Source organism: Pleurodeles waltl, chromosome 5 (assembly GCF_031143425.1).
Source record: "Pleurodeles waltl isolate 20211129_DDA chromosome 5, aPleWal1.hap1.20221129, whole genome shotgun sequence".
Taxonomy (NCBI): Eukaryota; Metazoa; Chordata; class Amphibia; order Caudata; family Salamandridae; genus Pleurodeles; species Pleurodeles waltl.
This window is the reverse complement of record NC_090444.1, coordinates 516,808,367-516,829,486: the sequence shown is the minus strand read 5'-3', so window position 1 is coordinate 516,829,486 and position 21,120 is coordinate 516,808,367. Positions and strand designations below refer to the sequence as shown.

Genomic DNA, 21,120 nt, shown 5'->3' with positions numbered 1-21,120 from the left:
TCATACTGGAATGGAGCTTCATGTTATGTATTCATTCTGCCAAAGAACAAAATCCAGATCAATGAAGATATGACCTTAAAATGAATAGCGAGGAAAATGTACCTGTGATTCAATTTTTGGGACGGATTACCACCTCCTCCAAAGTTGGAATAACCCCCTTAGTCACATGGCAGCCAGGGCACAGAACTCACCTCCTTCATTCAACAAGGGGTTTCTCTGTCACCCATAATTTTACACATTCAAGGCATAAAACAAAACAAAAAGAGAAAGTTTAAACATACATCAACTCAACTCAAAATTTCCTTTAACAGACTTCAACACAAAACCGGTCATCACAACTACCCTCATACAATTTGTCACCATTCATCAGCCTCACTTTATTAAACTACACAGCTCACCAGACTCTCACACCTTCTTCATCTTGCCCAAGCGCCAGGCTGAAGAAAACATTTAGGGGGTCCTTCTGACCCTGGCGGTCATGGACCGCCAGGGCCAACGACCGCGGGAGCACCGCCAACAGGCTGGCGGTGCTCCCATGGGCATTCTGACCGCAGCGGTACAGCCGCGGTCAGAAACGGGAAACCGGCGGTGTCCCGCCGGTTTCCCGCTGCCCAAGGGAATCCTCCATGGCAGCGCTGCAGGCAGCGCCACCATGGGGATTCCGACCCCCTTACCGCCAGCCTGGCTCTGGCGGTTTTGACCGCCAGAACCTGGCTGGCGGTAACGGGTGTCGTGGGGCCCCACCAAGATTTTCAGTGTCTGCCAAGCAGACACTGAAAATCGCGACGGGTGCAACTGCACCCGTCGCACCCCTTCCACTCCGCCGGCTCCATTCGGAGCCGGCATCCTCATGGAAGGGGGTTTCCCACTGGGCTGGCGGGCGGCCTTCTGGCGGTCGCCCGCCAGCCCAGCGGGAAACTCAGAATGACCGCCGCGGTCTTTCGACCGCGGTACGGTCTTCTGGCGGTTCCCGCCAGGCGGCGGCTTCCGCCGCCCGCGGAGGTCAGAATGACCCCCCTTAATCTGCACCCAGTATGGTACCCTCTGGACACTGCACCAGAAAAAAATCAGATCATCTCCGAACACAATGAGGACAGCCTCCACTAGATATGTAGAGAAAAATTACATTTTCTAATTGGACAATTAAACCCTAGAGCAACCCGACACTACAACTGTTGACACAAGAGCAGGTCACCAAATAAAGAAGTACTCACCTACAACACACTGAAGCTACATCAAACACAACACTAACCAACTGTATTATGCATAAACACTACAAAACAATCACAAAGATACTTTGCCACATGCACAACTTACCTGTCAATCCTTCCCATCTGTACAGTATGATGACTCAGGCAATACGTATGGTTATCTCCCATAACACTCAGTTGAAACTTGTGGCTGTCACCCACAACACCCAAGTAAAACCCCTGGCTATCACCCAAAACACCACGTGGGTTCCTCACTTCCCCACATGTTCACTCCACCAGGCTCCCTCCCAACCCCCCTTGCAATCTCTCCCAACATAGTACTTCTCTTCTCCCACATTGCACACATGATGTACTGCTCCATACACCTCCTGATAACAAGATACTACACTTCCCCAACTTCGCATATCATGGGGGTACTCCTCCATACAACCTCTAGTGACAGGGGACTGCTCTTTCCTCAGTTTGCACCAACACACATACAAGTGTAGTACTCCTGAATGTCTTGCAACAGGATACCACTCTTCCCCCTATACCGACACTTGGACATGTAATGAGGATGTATATACACAGCAACATGCAGATGGATATTAGACTCTTCTCCCTAAACTGCTAACTAGACTTCATGTGGATTTAAAAGTAAATGCTCATAGAATACTACTGAAACAACCTACAGGTGGATTATTTCAACTTTACAATCTGTCTTTCAGTACTAAGTATTCATCACACTGCAACCATTACACTGAACCTCAATTCTCAAACTACAGAAGTCAATTTACACAGAAACTTACTAACCCGACACATGCATCACCAAAAACATATATTTGTACGTCCTTGCTCCAGAGTCACCATTCAAATTGTTCCCCAACCTAATAAACCTTACAGTTAGTGGGAATCATGGCACATTTCTAAACAGAAGCACATAGTAGTATTACTCTGTGAATGCCAAATAACTCTACTGATTAATTACCTGAATGTCATATTTCAACATCATAATTGGCCAAATGGCAGGCAGTTTTTCAACTTCCCATGACGTCAGGACACAGCATATTTTAAAACATAGTCTCATTTCTTGCTCCACTGTCTGTGGAGATAGCCCTACTTTTCTTTCTAAATTAATTAGGGGGCCCTGAGTAGCCTTTTGTCAACATCTCCAGACCTGTCACAATCAAACATCACTTTACAAACCCTCTTTAATTAGGTCAAAGTCTACATGGCCAGTACCTCCACTCTGACACACAGGTCAGGAATCTAAGACATTGGTGAGGCTTACTCAGGAGCAGGTTCTGCTGAATTGCCCCAAACACAACCCTCTTACTCAAGCACTGCCTGACCTACGCCTCAGAGTAGAGTTTCCATTAACTTGGTATTCAACATTGTCACAAACCTCTGTTCAGCACTTTAACCAAAGCACTACAAAGAAGTGCATCATCTCTTCTGGTAACTAGCTTCTGGCACGGTCAACGTACCTGAGAAATACCACTGTGCATTCACCAACGCTGCTACTTATGTCAACATTGAATGTATTTCTGTTTGATGCTCCAATGGTCATTTCAGAGTTATGCTTACTCTAATGGAGATTTCCTGCCTCTTCCTACTTTCTCCACAGCACTCTTATAACACTCTCTCCATAGTATTGTCCCTCAGCTTAGGACTGCACAGTGGAACAAATCAACTAACTCTCCTTAGCTTGTTCCTTGTTATTGCCAGGACTTGCTCACCCTCCCTGCATGTTAATCTGACACTACGTGCCAGTGGATTTGAGGGTGGGTGGCCCCAAACTAGTCCTCTAGGTTGTTAGGACATCATCATTTTCAGGAAAGGTCTCCACTTTTGCCAGAAGTGTTTAGATCCGCTCAGGTAGGAGGTAAGTTATTTACTCCATATTAGGCCTTTAGTTTACAGCAACAACAGATAGGTGCTGTCAGGGCTCCATCCTCCCTCTAACTATAACGTTCTCCTAGCTTCCCCTCTAGAAAACATTGCATTATTATAAGGCATCATTCACTCTTGGCAAAAGAAAATTAAAGCATTAGGTGAGGACACTCCACTTTGCCCTGAGCACAACATAGACCAGTTGGCCATGATAAAGATGGGGCTTTTGTCAGCACAGCAGCACCGGAGAGAGAGAGGGGAGCGCTGAAAAATGAAATTAAAGCAGAGCAAACTAAAATCCTCAAAGCATAGATGGAAATCCCCCAAGAAACACAGTGGAAGAAACATGGCAAAGGACAGCATATGAGTAGGCATAACAGAAAAGGTCAGCACATCATCTGATGGTCAACCTGTCCCATAAAATGCACAGTTTGCTTGAAATGGCCAAGCACAATGACTCAAGTAAGGATATCAAGAAGAAAATAAAACGCATTGGTGGATGATCCTCACCCCAAGACACAGTGGCACCAGACAAGTGGGTCACAATAGCAACACTGGTATCTGAGTAAATCATTAGTATTGGCACAAAGATACCTAAAATGCATGTTCAGAGATTATACATAACAGAAACCTGGGTAAAAGAACCATCACACTACAGTCAGGGTCAAAATAAGAAGCCATCTACTCAGTGCTTCACGTTACCAGAACCATCACCACATGAACATACACTCATTAGACCATGGCACTGTATTTCCTATCAGTGTGTGCACAGTAGCTTGCTGATGTTGTTTTTCACTGTCAACATCTTTCTCAGTTCTAATCCCTATACTGTTACGGTTACACATTTACCAGTGGACATGCCAGTACCCTGTCTTGTCTTGCAGATTGTTTGCTGGCTACGACCCATCATCTGTCCACTGTACTATACTGTTTTGCGGGGAACAAGCCAGCCCAACGTGGAAACAACCACTATCTGAGCTACAATCTTCCTTGTTTGGGTTATACAATCGCGGCATACCATTCCCACCCCACTCAGAAAATTCATACTATGGGAAAGGGAAGACTGCCTGGACAAGGCCATAGTTGATGGAAATATAAAGCCACTGATTGTGTTGCTGCAGATGTTTTGGCACATGCCATTGCTTCAAAGTCCACGCTGAACAGAGGCATGGCACAAGGCCACCAACTTCTGGGAACCATATGTTGGATGAATGACAGTCGATAATAGAAGGCAGAAAAATATTCACAGAAAATGTATCTGATGATCGCCTAAATCAGTGCCACGCAGGCTCTGTCAGTTCTATCTCTGGGCTAGCATGGGAATACTAGGACAGCAGACTAGTCATCATCAACAAAAAGGAGGCCATTATGAGTCTCAAGACTACTATGGAGCAATTGCTGAGGAATGTAGTGGACAAATGTAACTAAAGCTGTAAGTGGAAGGAACGTAGGCCAATATCTACAATAAACTCTGGCTTTGGGTGTTCCTCTGAATCCATCATGTGGCAGTAAAAATGCATGCAACTCCCTCCCCTCACAAAACCTGCAGCAAGACATGGGAAGATTGGGGAAGAAGAAGATGTCTCTTCTACAGTGCCGGAAAGGTGGGTTGCTCTACATCACTGAAGTGGTTTCAAGCATCAAAACCCACTTAACAAGGTCCAAAGATGTTGCAGAATGACTTCTGCAGTCGGGCTTGTCATACAAGACTCTACAGGATGAGGATGGTTTAGTTGCAAGTAAACTTTAGTGATCTGAGCATTGGAGGGGGCAAGATGTTGGTTTCTGGGAGTGATTGTGATTGTATGTTCTAGGCATAGGGTAGATTGCTGATGCCATGACTGCTTTGAACTCCAACTTTCACCCAGTGCCAAGTAACTGGGATTCACCCCGTACACCAGCATCAGCCCAAGAAAACAAGATGGCCTTGTATGAGCTCTCTATATTGAAGAAAGTGAAACTGTTCCTCCTAGAAAGCAACTTCAGAACTTCTGTTCAAGCCTTCTTACTCTTGGCTCTGGACAGTAGAAACTCTGTTCTCCATGACCTCCCAGACTGCGCACTGACCCCTACATCTTTACTGCCATCCTACATGCTGCAACATGTTCCATCCAGAGCTTGACTAAATATGACCACATCACCCTTATCATGATGGAACTTGACTGACTCCTTTTGCTAGCCTGTAGAATCTTCAAAAGTAGGCCCATCATTTACAAAGCATCACAACCCGCGTCTCCACTTACCAGACAGACAATCTCACATCTCTGATGGCTCTCTGCACACCCGCCGGCAGGACACCATCAGACTAGAGATGACGAATTGTGAAAAAGTAAAAACAAGGCAGCAGGCCTTTTCAATCCTTACTCCCATAACTTGGAGCATACCCCTATCCATCAGAACCACCCGAAAACTGCTCCAGTGCACGGAAAAGTAGAAGATTCACCTCTTTAAAGAATGCTACATCATGATAGAGTAACAATCCACCAACAAGCTATTTTTAATATCACTTGACTACTGTGTCATTGCGTTTGACCACGAAGAAGGCTATGCTGCCTTTTTCTTTAGGTTGCAGTATACAAATACCACATACATGCATACATGCATGAGGATAGGGGTGCTGTGGGTTTGCGAAGGTTGAAGGATGCCGCTTTTGATTGTTCTGCATTGTGTGTTTTTTTAGTCTGATTGATTCACTTGTCACATGCTAACGGTTTCACTGTGTTTTACAGATTGTGATCCAATTATTTCATGTCCGCGCGTTACGTGTTGGCAGCAGTGTTTGTGGGACACTTCTACTATTCAGCCTGTACCACACCAGCATAGCGTCTCAGGGGGACAGGCCATTGGTGCAGTGACATTGGAAACGGTTTTGGGTCATTGAGTTGCGCTCAGCTGTGGCCTAGTCTGTTAATGTGTGTCATGATGTCTGCCCTTTGGTAAAGCTGCCGCTGGGTCTCCAAGGGAAGACGTGTGGGAACTTTCTTGATATCCTGTAATTGGCAAGTGCTAAACTTTGTGTATAAACGTGGAGCCCTTCTGCATTATGTGGAGATGTATTTGTGGCACCCGGCTGGCGTGACCAGTGTTACGCGGATTAAGAAATTTCTTACAAACACTCGCATCTCATCAGTGTTGCTATTGCGTTATCAGTTATGTTCTTGTGACTGGCACGGCCAATAGATGCTGTAGGGTGCACTCAGGCTTTCAGCCTCTCATCTTGTGCTCATCCTAGGTTTCTGTGCTTTTGTGTGTGTGAGGTTCACGGTATTTCTCTGTGCACGTCTGTAAATTGGTACAATCTATCTTTACTTTATGGCTGCCCTTCGATGTGGTACTGCAGTCATGGATGTGTCAGTGTTATGTTAACATTACAAAGGACCTAGGTCAAAGCTAGTAGGATAAATGTGTTAAGTTTTAATACACAGTATGGGTTCCATTTTTTTCATGCATATAGACATAAGTAAGACATAGAAGTCTTGCTCCAGAGGGAGCGTGACGCAGATATGGAAAGGTGTGAGTGTCACATATTTTACAAGAATAATATTCCTCTAACCATATGTAAAAAAAAAAGATATTTTACGCCACGCTGCGTCAGAGTAACGAAACCTCAGTAAATTACTGTGTCTTGAGCATCAGTCCTCTGCATGGCGACATAACGGGTGTGTGAAATCCGTATAACGTGTGGCAGCAGGCATTTTACCCTATATATGATGTTGAACGTAACTGAAACGTGTGTGGCTGCGTGATAGACGGGGTTTCTCATTCTTATAGCAGTGGTATTTTTGATACACCTCAGACGGATTAGACTGACCCGGCTGCATCATGATTCAATTATGCATGCCAAACATTGGTGGGTGCAGTACCCCCTCCGCGCACTGAGCCATTGTGCAGCCATAATTCCACGCCAGTGGTACGATCTGATGTTCCTTTTGTCTCCCCCAGGTATGCATCGAGACCTACGTGACTAGCTGCCACCAGCGCAGCATCAACACAGCCGTGCGCGCGACGCTCAGCCAGATGCTGAGTGACTTGACACTGCAACTGCGTCACAAGCAGGAAAACACGGTGAGCGTTCTACCACGTGACCGTCTGACGTCCGAATGCCTCCTCCGTTCCCGCGTGCAGGCGCTTTTATGTGTCACATAACCATGAATGTTCTCCTCACACTGTGGCGTACGGAAGATGTATTCCTGTCATAATAACTGATGGTTTCTTAAGCCGCATTTGTTCCACATTGGATGCCGTACGGACTAATTATATGTAGCGAACAGTGCTGTTAAAACAGTGGGGCCTTCTCAGTGAATGTTCATTGATCTGGAGATGGACTTATTCAAATCCTTCTGCAAACACTACACCTGTTCTCGGTTTGCAGAGGAAAGGGCGTGCTAACCTGCTTAGACTTCTTTACAAGTTTACACATTTTAAATGTTGGCCTGTATTTCCTGGTGCGCCCGTCTAACAGACCTTCTGCTTTACCAAAACCTGTTTTAATTAAATAGGTCGTTGCAACAGAAATAGTTCCGTCAATGCCGTGACGCTTCGAACCCTGCTTCTCAAAGATAATATACATTAAATATTCAGCAATCTTCCGTTAAACATCCTATTCGTGACTCATTCTCCATTAAACTTTCCATGCCCTTCACTTCCTAGTCGTCCTTTCATGAAGTCACCTTCGTTTAAACTTTAACTATCACCATTTCATTTTCTTAGCCTTAACTAGGATTGCCACCTTTACTACAAGTAAAATCCAGAGTTTAAGACCTGCCCACAAAAGTGACTTGCCCATCTACATCACTATTTTTTAATCAAAAGTTATTCATTCACCCACGCTCTAGCTCTCTCTTTCGTGCTTTTAAATATCACTTCTTATGAAGACAGGATGTAGCGTAATTTGCAGCAAGCAATTGCGTTAGGGTGACCATCTCACTCCAGGTTATTATGGACACTCTCTCCATCCCTGCCCTTTACACCAACAAATCATTGTTCTCTGGTGTCTTCGTTTATTTAGTTCAATGGGAGGGAAGCAAGGCTACAACACCTAGAATACATGGTGATCACATGAAAGTTTAGAACTCGAAACGGTGTCACTAGTGACTTGGAAAGAGTGGTCACCCTAAATTCCTGCTGTCTCCTCTTGTTCTTCCGGTGTCATCCCCACACATTTTTGGGAAATCCTTTGCAATTGTTGAGAGAACTTGCACGTGAAGTGCCCATGTTTCTTTATCTCTTTGTTCAGTTTGATAGCAAAGTGCCCCAAGGCCTGCTGAGTGTGCAGACACACCTCTTGACCAAAGACAACCCTGAACCATCCTTTGACAGGAACAGGCCTCCTCCTCTAATGTTTGATATTAGGCTGCACAAGCCACCCTTTTGAGGTTCAAGGCACAGTCTATTTGTTCATAATTAATCAAAGCCTTAGGACTGTCTACTTAATTTATAAGATCAACGCACCATTTCCATTCACTTCCTACTTCTATGTTTCACATTAACCGATTTGCCTAGATTTATATTTCATAGTCTGTTGTTAATCAGATACATTATAATGTGCATTATGTTCGTGCACACTAATTCTCTTGTCACAGCTCAAAACCAGGAGATGTTCTGACTCAGATGGTTAAAGGTCAGACTCATTTTTTCAACTAGCGCCATTTTTCAGTTGCGGCTGGTGTCATGGCAAAGTGCTGGGGTGAGTGTGTTTACAAAACAAAAACATTAAACCCCACCCCCAAAAAAAAACACTTACGTGAAAGCCCACTGCATCGCTGCTCTTCTGGATCACTGCAGATGCAGACTCCCACACATGCCCTGCAGCTAATCCTAAGGGTCAGAATTGGCCTGAGTGCCCTTGGTTTACACTCCCAGAGAGCTGGGAGCCCATGCCTGCTGTCTCCAACCCAGCAACGCAGCTCAGGTTAGAGACAGCTCAGTGCGCATCTCGGTTTGGCCATCCTAAGACAGCCAACCAAACCTGCATGTGCACTGACAACAGTGCACACCACCCCTCCTCGTGTCTGTCATCCCCCATGGCCCCGTCCTCTAAAAAAATTAAGCGATAATAAACATAGCGAAGGAACCCCTGCTGCTATTTTTAAAGTTCCCTGTGTGCAACCTTGCACTAATTTCAAATCCATTATTACATGTGTACTTAAGCTTGGGACAGTCTAGCAGTGGCAGAAGGGCGTAACTAAAGAAATTTTGAGAACTAATTGTAATATTGCATATCTGGTCATTTAGGTACTCATAAGGTGTCTGCTTGTTGTAGAGCTGATATTAGGTATCTGGTAATTTCATTTAGCACTGTAATTTGTAACTTAATGGCAATAATTTCTCTCACAGGCAATGTTTCCAGGCATGCCCTCACTCGCTACTGTGTTAGTGCTGGTTTTAACCCTCATGGTCTGCAAAATAAAGTGATTTTGACCATTAAAAGCAATGTTTTTAAAGGCTTCCTGCATTTATAATTGTGTTGAATTTGTCTTAACTTGCCAGAACCCGGAAAGCAATGAAGTCGTGCCAGAAATCAGAAATCAAGGTATCCATCTGTTTTTTATTTTATATTTGAGATCACAGTGATCAAAGCAAACTATTCTTGTGCATATATTAACCTGCCTTTTACACATTCTTAGCACCTCTCACCTATGCTTTGTTTTGTGAAAACTAAAGTCTCAAAGTATCAGGTTCAGTATGACTTCAAGAAACAATATGAAATATCAATCGTTCTCACATTTATTTTATTTAAGGTTGTTATATAGCTCTTCTCTACTCCTTGGGTATCGGACTGCTTTTCATAGATAATTCAATTAGAGACCATAGCTCACAAGTACCGTGAATAGCAACCATGAAGTCATTATACTGCTGTTAGGGGAACCAGCGTTTAAGCAGATCAGAGGAAGAGGGAGAAATGCATGGAGAAATAAATAATACGGGATAATGTATATGTTAGAAATTGGGTTTTTGGTTGGCAGTCAGGTTACCCCCTGTCCAAGCAAAAGCCCTCACTCTAGTCAGGGTAAGTCACACACTATCCAAGATTATCCTGTGCCCACCCTCTGGTAGCTTGGCACAAGCAATCAGGCTTAACTTAGAAGGCAATGTGTAAAGTATTTGTGCAATAAATCATACAATACCACCATATAGCACCACAAAAATACACCACACAGTGTTTAGAAAAATATATAATATTTATCAGGATAATTGTAGGTCAAAACGAATAAAGTTGCAATGTGAATTTGTAGAGATATCGCTGAAAAGTGATATACAGTGTCTTAAGTCTTTAAAAAGCAAACAAAGTCTCTTTCAAGCCAAAGTACCTGGTTTGGAGTGGAAAATCTCCTCAGAGGGCCACAGAAGAAGAGATACGTGGAAAAAGGGTGTGTGCGTCGATTTCTCCCCAGCACACACTGACTTGCGTCGTTATTTTTCACGCGGGGAAGTCGCGCGTCGTTTTCCGGCGCGCGGACAGTCCCTTTCTGTGGATCGCAGGGATTACCAGATGTCACGGGTCTGTGCGTGGATTCTCCTGCTTGTTTACTGGCTGCGCGTCGTTCTGCTGGGCTGTGCGTCGAAGTTTCGCTCTCACGGCAGGCGTCGATTTCTCCTCTGGAGGTCGGGCGGCGTTGTCCTTGCGAGGCCGTGCATCGAAGTTCCGGTCGTCCCGAAGGCGTCGCGTCGATCAGCGTCGGTGTGCGGCATTTTTCTCGCTGCGGAACAAGCTGTGCGTCGAAAATTTCAGCGCACGAAGCGTCCAAGTGAAAAAGAGAAGTCTTTTTGGTCCTGAGACTTCAGGGAACAGGAGGCAAGCTCTATCCAAGCCCTTGGAGAGCACTTTTACAGCCAGACAAGAGTTCAGCAAGGCAGCAGGGCAACAGCAAGGCAGCAGTCCTTGGTAGAAAGCAGTCAGGTGAGTCCTTTAGGCAGCCAGGCAGTTCTTCTTGGCAGGATGCAGGTTCTGGTTCAGGTTTCTTCTCCAGCAAGTGTCTGATGAGGTAGGGCAGAGGCCCTGTTTTATACCCAAATGTGCCTTTGAAGTGGGGGATACTTCAAAGAGTGGCTAAGAAGTGCACCAGGTCCCCTTTCAGTTCAATCCTGTCTGCCAGGGTCCCAGTAGGGTGTGTGGCAGTCCTTTGTGTGAGAGCAGGCCCTCCACCCTCCCAGCCCAGGAAGACCCATTCAAAATGCAGATGTATGCAAGTGAGGCTGAGTACCTTGTGTTTGGGGTGTGTCTGAGTGAATGCACAAGGAGCTGTTAACTAAGCCCAGCCAGACGTGGATTGTAAGGCACAGAAATATTTAAGTGCAAAGAAATGCTCACTTTCTAAAAGTGGCATTTCTAGAATAGTAATATTAAATCCAACTTCACCAGTCAGCAGGATTTTATATTACCATTCTGGCCATACTAAATATGACCTTCCTGCTTCTTTCAGATCAGCAGCTACCACTTCAATACTGTATGAGGGCAGCCCCAATGTTAGCCTATGAAGGGAGCAGGTCTCACAGTAGTGCAAAAACAAATTTAGGAGTTTTACACTACCAGGACATGTAAACTACACAAGTATATGTCCTGCCTTTCACCCACACAGCACCCTGCTCTAGGGGTTACCTAGGGCACACATTAGAGGTGACTTATATGTGGAGAAAGGAGAGGTTTAGGCTTGGCAAGTACTTTTTAATGCCAAGTCGAGGTGACAGTGAAACTGCACACACAGGCCTTGCAATGGCAGGCCTGAGACAAGAAAAAGGGGCTACTTAAGTGGGTGGCACAACCAGTGCTGCAGGCCCACTAGTATCATTTAATCTACAGGCCCTAGGCACATAGAGTGCACATTACTAGGGACTTATAAGTAAATTAAATAGTCCAATCAGGTATGATTCAAGGTTACCATGTTTTAAGGGAGAGAGCATATGCACTTTAGCACTGGTTAGCAGTGGTAAAGTGCGCAGAGTCTAAAAACCAGCAAAACAGTGTCCAAAAAGTGGAGGGAGGCAGGCAAAAAGTTAGGGGTGACCACCCTAAGGCTGTCCGGTCTAAGAGTATATATATAGTGTTTCATTCAGTGAATGTGGGAGAGAAAAGCATTTAGACATTTAGGTGCAAGTTAAAGAGCTGTGTTTTGAGTTTCTTCTGAACAGCATCAATGTCCTCATTACATCCGATGTCTCCTGAAAGAACGTTTTATAGTAGTTGAGAAGCTCCAGGAATTGGTTTACATGCAGCTGAGAATGATTTGAATTTCTTGCTTCTCATAGGTAGTTTCCTTGCTCCTTGGGCCTTTAGTTCCACGAAACATCTATGTAAGAGTGTGCAGTACAATGTTATTCAAGGTACACATGGCACAAGGCTTGCTCTACAGTCTTATTCATGCTATGTCATTTTATTCTTCCAAATGAGAACACATTGCATAGTTTTGTTGTAAGAGCTAAACACTGGAAGATCTAGAGTAGAAATAATTTACTTTACGCAGAAGTACATAGATTCAGCACTATAGAAACCTATGTTGACTGAACTTAAAAAACAAGTCTGCAATGCTTGCATTTAAAAACAACCAGAACAAAAAATGTTAGAGAATGAGAAAATTAAAGTATAAACCCTTTCCATGTTTACCATGTTCTTTAATATTTTCCAGTTTGAAAAAGAGCTGGTATTCTCAGCACTCTGTCCATAACAAGCGTAACTATAGCTGTTTTTTCTTTCCTGTACTGGGGCAGACCTGTCCAATTAAGTAAGCTGATTATAACATACAGTACACTACTGGGGTTTATCACTCCTGTTTAGTGTGTGCATGAACCCAAAACAGAGATCCACGTGTATGACAATGACACGCAAACCCACCACAGGTAAGGTAAAGATAAGATAAGGAAGGTCACTGGATGTCTTGCTTACATCCGCTCATGAATGATTGAAATCACCCTGTACCTCAATGCAAGAAGAATTGCCTTTCTAACAGTACTCAGCAGGACACATTGGTGACACCAGGATCAGCCACTTAAACCATATACCTGAGATTCTTGTTCAACACAGCTGTCCTTCATCCCTCTGAGGATGCTGTGGTTAATGAAGCAGATTATCACCTAAATGTGCTAAAGAAGTACGCCCCTTGCGCTAATCCAGTTATTTCATAGAGTTCTCCAGATCCCTCACTAGGCTAGATTACTGTAATATCTTGCACAGAGTGCTGGCCAGATACCAGGTCCAGAACCTTAAAGGGCACAGAACTGTAGCTCTGTTTTCAAAACATTAAACTTCAGGTAGTTGGAAGTCAGCAAGTGCCCCTCTGCTATCAATGTAAACCACCAGGAGCCATATTACTGAACCTGTCCACTGGTTAAAGGTAGGATGACCTCAGTTTGCACTGTTTTACTGCTTGTGTTCAACAGAATACTGCAAACGTTTTCTGCCTTAGCTCATTATACTGAAGGTTTTTGCACTAGTCAAAAAACGAGACTTTGGATTATGAAACAGTTGCTAAACGTATATAACACAGTACTTCTCTTAAAATAGTTTTACAAGTGACACATATTGTAGCCTGCGGCTGAGGGCTATTCTGCTTATTAAATGCCCTGAACCCAAGTTGCGGCTCTGGCCTGTAATGAGTGAGAGGGTCTTTAAGAACCAGTATAGCCCGAGGCAGAAGGTATATAAGGCGATTAGAACATTCCACCCACTGAGGGTAGAATGTTCTAAATTAAAAAGAGAGAAACATGAAGACAAACATTGGAATGTTAGAGCAGAAGGCTTATAGGAGGCATCATAAGCCCGGAGGTTCTCCATTGTCCCCAGTGGGCTCTCATAATTCCAGTGTTCTAATTTAAAACAGAAATTATAGCCGACAGTGTACCCTTTACTAGTACATCAAACTGTCCTAGCTCTGTTTCTGGTATCTAATAAAAAAAGAAACACAACATTTTGCTACAAACGTAGTCGCATCTTCATATGTGAAAAGTGAGGAAAATAACATGAGATCTATTTTTCGTTTGGCACAAATATAGCTTGTGCCATATAGGAGTTGTCTTTTCTGCGCACCAATGCAACCTTTCTCTTGGGCCCCAGAAGCATAAACAGAAAACAATAAACCCAAAACTTGTCTGAGTGTCTAAATAGGAGTGCAGATAAATGCTGGTGGCTCCAACAGTTTTCATGAATAGCTCACCCTGAGATAAAACATAACTTGTTCCTTGCATATATATACTTAATTATGTAAAATTCTCATTTTATGGATAAATGCAGGACTTCCAAAACACAAGTAATAACAATCGGGAACTAGAGAAAAATGCATTTTCTTTTTTGAATTATTGGAGAGCAAACATATAGTAAAATAGGTATTTAACACGTAAATAATAGAGAAATATATAAGTCTTGGCATTTTTAAATAATCTCTTTCGTTGAGAGATCAAATGCAAGTGAGAAGAGATGCTTTCATAACATACAGATGAAACGTATGATAATTTCAAGCTAGATGATGTTCATTTGTATAATAATAATAAGAAATTAAACCTACACTCTAAACGTCTTTCCACATATTCACTTTCTTATAAAATTAGATTGGCAGACCCTAGTTAGGACAATAAACTAAGAATTAACCATATCGCGCTGCAGCGCCTACAGAGAGATTGTTTCCAGTCTTGTTGGTTTGTAATGAGCTGAAAAAACTCTTCAGACACCACATTCAGTGAACATATAATTAAATGTGTGTCCGGACATAAACCCTATACAATTCTGACAAGTATACCTTTTTCTCCCTCACACAGGAGCAGGCCAGTCTCTAGAATCCCTTTGTGATGATGTTGTCTTTGTCCTCACTGTCCTTTGTGAAAAGTTACAAGCTGTCATAAAGTAAGTATTTGCCACTGTGATCTGAAATATTTTTTTTCATCATGTTATTTCTACTGCTAAATGTCATGCTGTGTTTGGATCTTCTGTGGCACACAGCACAAACTAGATTACTTCAAGGCACTGCAGCAGAGCTCCCAGCTTAAAACTCCACAAACCACAGGTACAGGTAATAGAGACCTTAAAAAAAGAACATGTTAAAAATATGTAATCAATCATCTAATTGGGAACCTGTTGAATATACAAAGAGAGAGTTCCACAATTTGGGAACTTTCCAGGAGAAAAGCTTATTGTCTGTAGGGATCCAGCACGAATTTTGGACTTTCAAGTAAGAAGATGGGGTCAGGCTGAGTTGCTGAATTTTGACCTCCTTTTCACCACAGGCAATCAAAAATAGATTTTGCCTGAATGAGGGCCAGTGTAACGACTCCAATGCAGGTTAGGCAGAAACTTGTTTTTCTCCAAAAATCAGTTTTCAGTAGTGTTTAGGGCCTTTGCAGCTTTTAGGTCTGATGAACGTAAAATATGGAATTCACATGATACATCTTGAATTTACAAAGACACCCACTACTTTGATATGGCCCTTAGGTGGGATAAACAGAAGACTATTACATTATTAATTTCAGCGATAATAGGAGGATTTAATGCTCATCACTTATCTTCTTTGTTTATTGACACTAAGGGCCTGATTCTAACTTTGGAGGACGGTGTTAAACCGTCCCAAAAGTGGCGGATATACCACCTACCGTATTACGAGTTCCATAGGATATAATGGACTCGTAATACGGTAGGTGGTATATCCGCCACTTTTGGGACGGTTTAACACCGTCCTCCAAAGTTAGAATCAGGCCCTAAGTTTGCATCCGGCAGGACATTCATGTTCCTCACCAAGTGTTTAAAGGGACATTGAACACCGATAAGGATGACACAACAAGTAAAACGAGTTTCCAATTTTAGGGAGCTGAGGAGACCAGAGACAAGAATCTCATTCCTCCCATCTAGTCGAAGCTGTTATATACTCATCTGAGACTGCAAGACCAATTGTGGCAAACGGAGGGCGATCTTCATAAACCTTTGTGTCATTCATAGGCATGAAAGCGGTTACAGAAGGTAGAAGACCCACATCTGGCCTTCAAAAAATATTAATCATCTGAAGAGCAACAGAGAAGCATTGCAGGGCAGTCCGTTAGGTATACAGAGAAAATATGTTATTCCTTTACTGTCACCCTTTACATTTTGCTCAGCATGGGCAAATTAAACCATATGAAACAGTCACCTGCAGCATGTTGGATTGGGATTGAATGATCCACAGTGTCCAAGACCAGAGAACGGGAAAGTAAGATCGGCATGGGCATCAAACCTTCATCTCCCACGACCAAATAGCTAAGAGGTCATTCCAAACTGAGTAACAGATTTCTCCAGGTGTATGTCATAAGATAGTTGACAAAGATATACTTTGGCATACCCATCGTGTCCTAAATATAATTTACAAAACAATCTTCCCATAGGTTGTAGACATCATATTATTAACTCCAGCGGAGCAATGTTTTTGAAAACGTTATTTAGGACAGAATTATTATGTCAAGACAATATTTAGCAACATGATGTTCTCGCACCATGACCTCCGTTCACCACCTGTGCCAAACTCCGACCAAAAAGGGTCCCTTCCTACATTTGTTTATGTACGTAGCTAAATACTGTAAATAGGTCTTTAATTGCAGAGTTATTTTTTTAACACAGACTTCGTTGCATTTTTTGATACATTTGTTCTCGCTTCTACTTGACAGCATATCAACCTTACAATGTAATTTGTACAAGGATATAGTATCTTAGTCAGTTGCAGGAGGTTCGAAACATTAAACATGACGCATAGGATGTTTATACATATCACATGTAATCCTCCCCTCCAACTCCCTACAAACCAAACAGGCCTCCTACAGTAGGAGTAAGTACTAGTATGAGTGGAGGCATGGGTAACTTGTTTTTTCCATTAGGCAGGGTTGTACATTTTAGGCCTCCATGTCAGAGACTGTTCCCAATGCTTTAAATCACTCCCGGAGGGCATTCCCTTCGAGATATGAGTTTCTTACAAAGACCACTGTATTCTTCTCTACTGTATTCTTCTCCACGCAGAGCCTAACTCTCAGCCAGGCCCCATCGTTTAACCTCCCGTAGCCAGTGGCATTTGGGGACTTCCAGTGTTATGTCATGATTCATTTAGCCAGTAACAGAGCCAAATCAGAAAACTTGATTATTACTCTGGAGCCTTTGTGCCTGGGATGTAAACCCAGAAGACTATGAACAGGGGTACTCCATTGGTTCAGGCCAGTAAGGGCTGAAATATCTGATACTATGCCCACCCAGTATGGGGATACTTTAGGGCAAGACCATATCATATGGAGGAGGTCAGCATCCAGAGCTGTGCATTGTGAGCACACAGAGGAGGCAGAGGAAAAATTGACATTGATTCTGTGTGGTGTTAAGTAGGCCCTATGTATAAAGGAGAATTCTATAAATTTGATTCTCGCATTGCTGGAGACTTTTTTCAGAGCGATCTGTTATTTGGGCCCAGTCCCATTCTGAAAGTTCACAAATTACATCTGTTTCTCACATAGATTTGAGGGGGGCAAGTGAGATCTTCAGATGGGCCCTTGTCCTGCGGTACAGTCAATGCACCAGATGTCTGCCATGTCCCTTCGCATGGATTGCTTGTAGCAGTAACTGGAGCCCAGCACTGATGCAGATAGTGAAGCAGATTAGTGTGGGTTAAAAATAGAGTCTTGAGAGTCTGTGTGTATATGTAAAGTCAGCGCGGGACATCAGCATGCTATTGTGAAACAACGAGCCCCCTGTGAACTACTTGTTCTGTTCCCAAGGGTTTAACCATATGGCCTTTAGGGTGCCCGAGGGTGTGGGTAGAGTGTGAAGTGGGATGTTTAGTGCGTATGTTAGGACAGGAGAGGTAGGTCTCACTGCTTATTTCCAGTAGGCGCAAAAGTGTGGGTGTGTGTGGAGGGGTCCCACTTGGGCAAATCAGTTTATGGAGGCGGTCATGGTTTATCTAATTGCAGAGTTCTTGAAGATCATTTTGTTATAGTTGTGTTCCAGTGTTGATTTAAAAATATGGTTAAACTATGCGAGTTTCCATAGGCAAGTTTAGCGTTTGACTATTGATATAGCTAACAGCAAGAAACAAAGTTGGCTACATATTGGCCACCGCATAATTTAGATCAATTTAATGCTTTATGTAACGGTGATTGAGGTAGAGGCTGGCCCTCCATGATCCAGTTGTGTCTAAATACTAGTATTGGTGTGTCAAAAATTGTCAGCTGAAGAGGAAGCGGCAAGGAGAATTCTTACACTTTATGGTTTAAGAGCTCTTTTTTTGATATTTGAATATAGCCAACAAAAACAACATTCTCCTACTACATCCAGAGGCCGGTGAGGTGATGGCATGAGTAATCAACAAAATAAGAAGAAACAGAGAAACAAGGGAAGGGATTAAACAGGATGCAACACCAAGTGAAGGCTAAAAGTAAGCTTGAGACATCTAGTAATTATAATTCTAGGGGTCTGTGAGGAATAAGGGCAGATATTAGGCTCCATACAGTCAGCCCAGGTCCGATTATGCCTGACCAGTGACATTATGTGTTAAGTGGAGAATAGTCAAATATACTTGGCACGTCAATTCTCTGAACACGTCCGCCCCCATGCTTCATCAAAGAGTGGCAGCGAATGTGTCACTGCTGTCACCAGCTTCTCCATCCCCAGTAAGTCAAACAGTTTATGGAGCCAATCTGCGAAAACTGGGATCGAGTCCGATCCCCTTTGAGAAAGCAAAAGCTGTTTAGCCTCCCCCAGTGCCACTGTGGTGCAGCCTTTAGCAGACTTAAGGCGATATGTTTTTGTGTTCGGAAGCCCCAATAGAACGTTGGTAAGGAATCAGGCAATATCTGTGTCCTAAATCTCATCTATCGCTTGTTCAATGTCTCGCCAAAAATAACTGATTTGGGGACACTGCCACAATATATGTGTGAGGGTACCTGTATGTCCACAACGTCCCCAGCAATCGCTTTACTTCCTGTCTTCCAGTCAGCAATCCTTGTTGGGGTATAATGCCAGTAGTGGGCTATTTAAAGGAACAAGTCCTTAATGACTGTGTAATTCTTACACTTTAAACCTTAGTTTTAATTTAAATAAGTTAGGATTACAACCTGCTGAAGAAGTTGTAGCACTGAGGTATTGTTAAGGTAAGTCAGTCAAGTACAGGAGATGTTTAATCATATGGAATAACTCAGATTGATTTAAGGCTTTTGAACCTTTTAAAGAAATATGGTTAGGTGCTATCTGTTTCGAACCGCTTTAATCAATACATTAGACAATGTTCTCCATTAGTACTCCACATGACCGAATACCACTAAGAGTGGCACATCGAACTAGAATGAGATGTTATGGTAAGTATGTGTTCTTATTTTAAAGCACATTTTCAGAAAAACATATGTTGATTAATTCGACAGATGTTTGATAGGGAATGCAGAAAGAATGTCAGTAAATTGCAGAGAAGAATTTACATTACAATCAGGGGCTCGTCATTGTAGATCAGCAAGACTGAGAGTGGGTACTAACTTAATTTTCCTGTTTTTGTAACAAAGCTTGAAAATGGGAACGAAAGATACAGGCAAGAAACCAGGTCCATTTGATAACTGTTCGTGAAAGGATGCTCCAGGGTGTGGCGATGAGCAGTCAATGCTCAGAACTGAGGACCCTCAAATATATGAAAGCAGCATGTTAACTGGTTTCTTAGTCCTGTTTATGTTTAGTTGGGAGGCAGGCGGTCTGTGGGCTGGGGAGTGGTATCTTTGGGAGCACAGACATTGCTCCCTGCAACTTTAACATTTTTAACCTCTGTGTAAATATTCCACACTGACAGCAGTCTTAGTCATCAGAGTAAAGTCATAGTAACAATATGAAATATGCTGCAAATTCTTGTGCATTTATCATTTTACTAGTCTGTTCTATAGGCAAATGCAGCACCTTATATTTCAAAACGTAATTTTTTTTACAGACGTTGCATTGGAGCATCTAACTACACAGAGATAAAAAAACGTAGAACTAGCAAGTTTTGTAACTACGAACAGAGATTTTCTAATAGCTAAAGAAATGTACTTTGGATGTCTTCTTTTTATTACTTACAACTGTTCTTTCTTTCTGTTCTTCAGTGAAAACCAGCAGCTGCAGTTGCTGTACCTGGAGTGCATTTTGTCCATGCTCAACAGTTCCTCTCCCAGCATGCATCAGCACAAAGGCTTCACTGACCTGATCTGGTGGGTACATGCACAATGAAATGATCCGCCACACTGCGAAAGCATTGATTGCTGCTTGTGAAAAGCTGTGTATAGAATACATTTAAGTAGATTGCTGGTTGGATCACTGCTGAAAAGGCCACAGGTTCTCTATTTTAAGACATACAGAACTCAAATAATCTGAACATTCTGTCCCAGCCGTAAACATGGAAAGTGCTTTACAATTTATCACACACACAAGAATGTCATAGGTTGGCCAGTGTTTATTAAGGAGCGGTCATCTACACAGTAACATTATATTGTAGTTGCTGCTCAATCATCCACACATTTGCAAACAATTATTTCTAGTCCATGTAAGGCATGAGAAGATGTTTGCTGTCTCGCCACGGCCACAGAAGGGAAAGAATGGGCAGACCTAGTATTAATGAATTGTAGCTTATGCAGTGTGGAGGTGTTAGTCAGTGAAAGCAGGCAAATTGCTCATAAGAAGAGACTGTGGTCACAGCATTGCAGTTGACAGGAGCCGGCTGTGAGAAGAGATGAAAGACAGGGCTGAAGCAATAATACTGGGTGACCAGGTTTGATCAAAATAAGGGATGTACTGGGATATGATTTTTTTCATAAATCTGTTTATTAACATTTTATCATTACATTACATCATGTTTTGACAGTAGTATCATTTTAACATAGTGTAGTGTGCAGCGGCTATATCATTGAGTATTGGTCGATAAGATAGTAATACGATGGTGTAGTATACTGTTCAGCATAAACTTGCAATTGCTCAGATGTGTAGTCCATTTACTGCATTACCTGCGATTTGCGTCCAGTATTGTTTTCTCGTTTGGTGTACTCTACCGTTATCAACCTGTTTCGCAGGTGCAGCCTAGGAGGTTAATAGCCTACTTAA

General features: G+C 42.9%; 1 protein-coding gene across 3 annotated transcripts in view; it reads left to right on the top strand.

Moving 5' to 3' along the window:
* ARFGEF3 (ARFGEF family member 3) overlaps positions 1–21,120 on the top strand; it is a 402,727-nt gene that overhangs the window by 166,339 nt on the left and 215,268 nt on the right. For all 3 annotated transcript variants that reach the window (XM_069234334.1, XM_069234333.1, XM_069234332.1), the window contains exons 6-9: positions 7,026–7,148; positions 9,573–9,615; positions 14,829–14,913; positions 20,130–20,234. In XM_069234334.1, the coding sequence (XP_069090435.1) occupies positions 7,026–7,148; positions 9,573–9,615; positions 14,829–14,913; positions 20,130–20,234 (356 nt within the window). The remainder of the gene's footprint in view (positions 1–7,025; positions 7,149–9,572; positions 9,616–14,828; positions 14,914–20,129; positions 20,235–21,120) is intronic.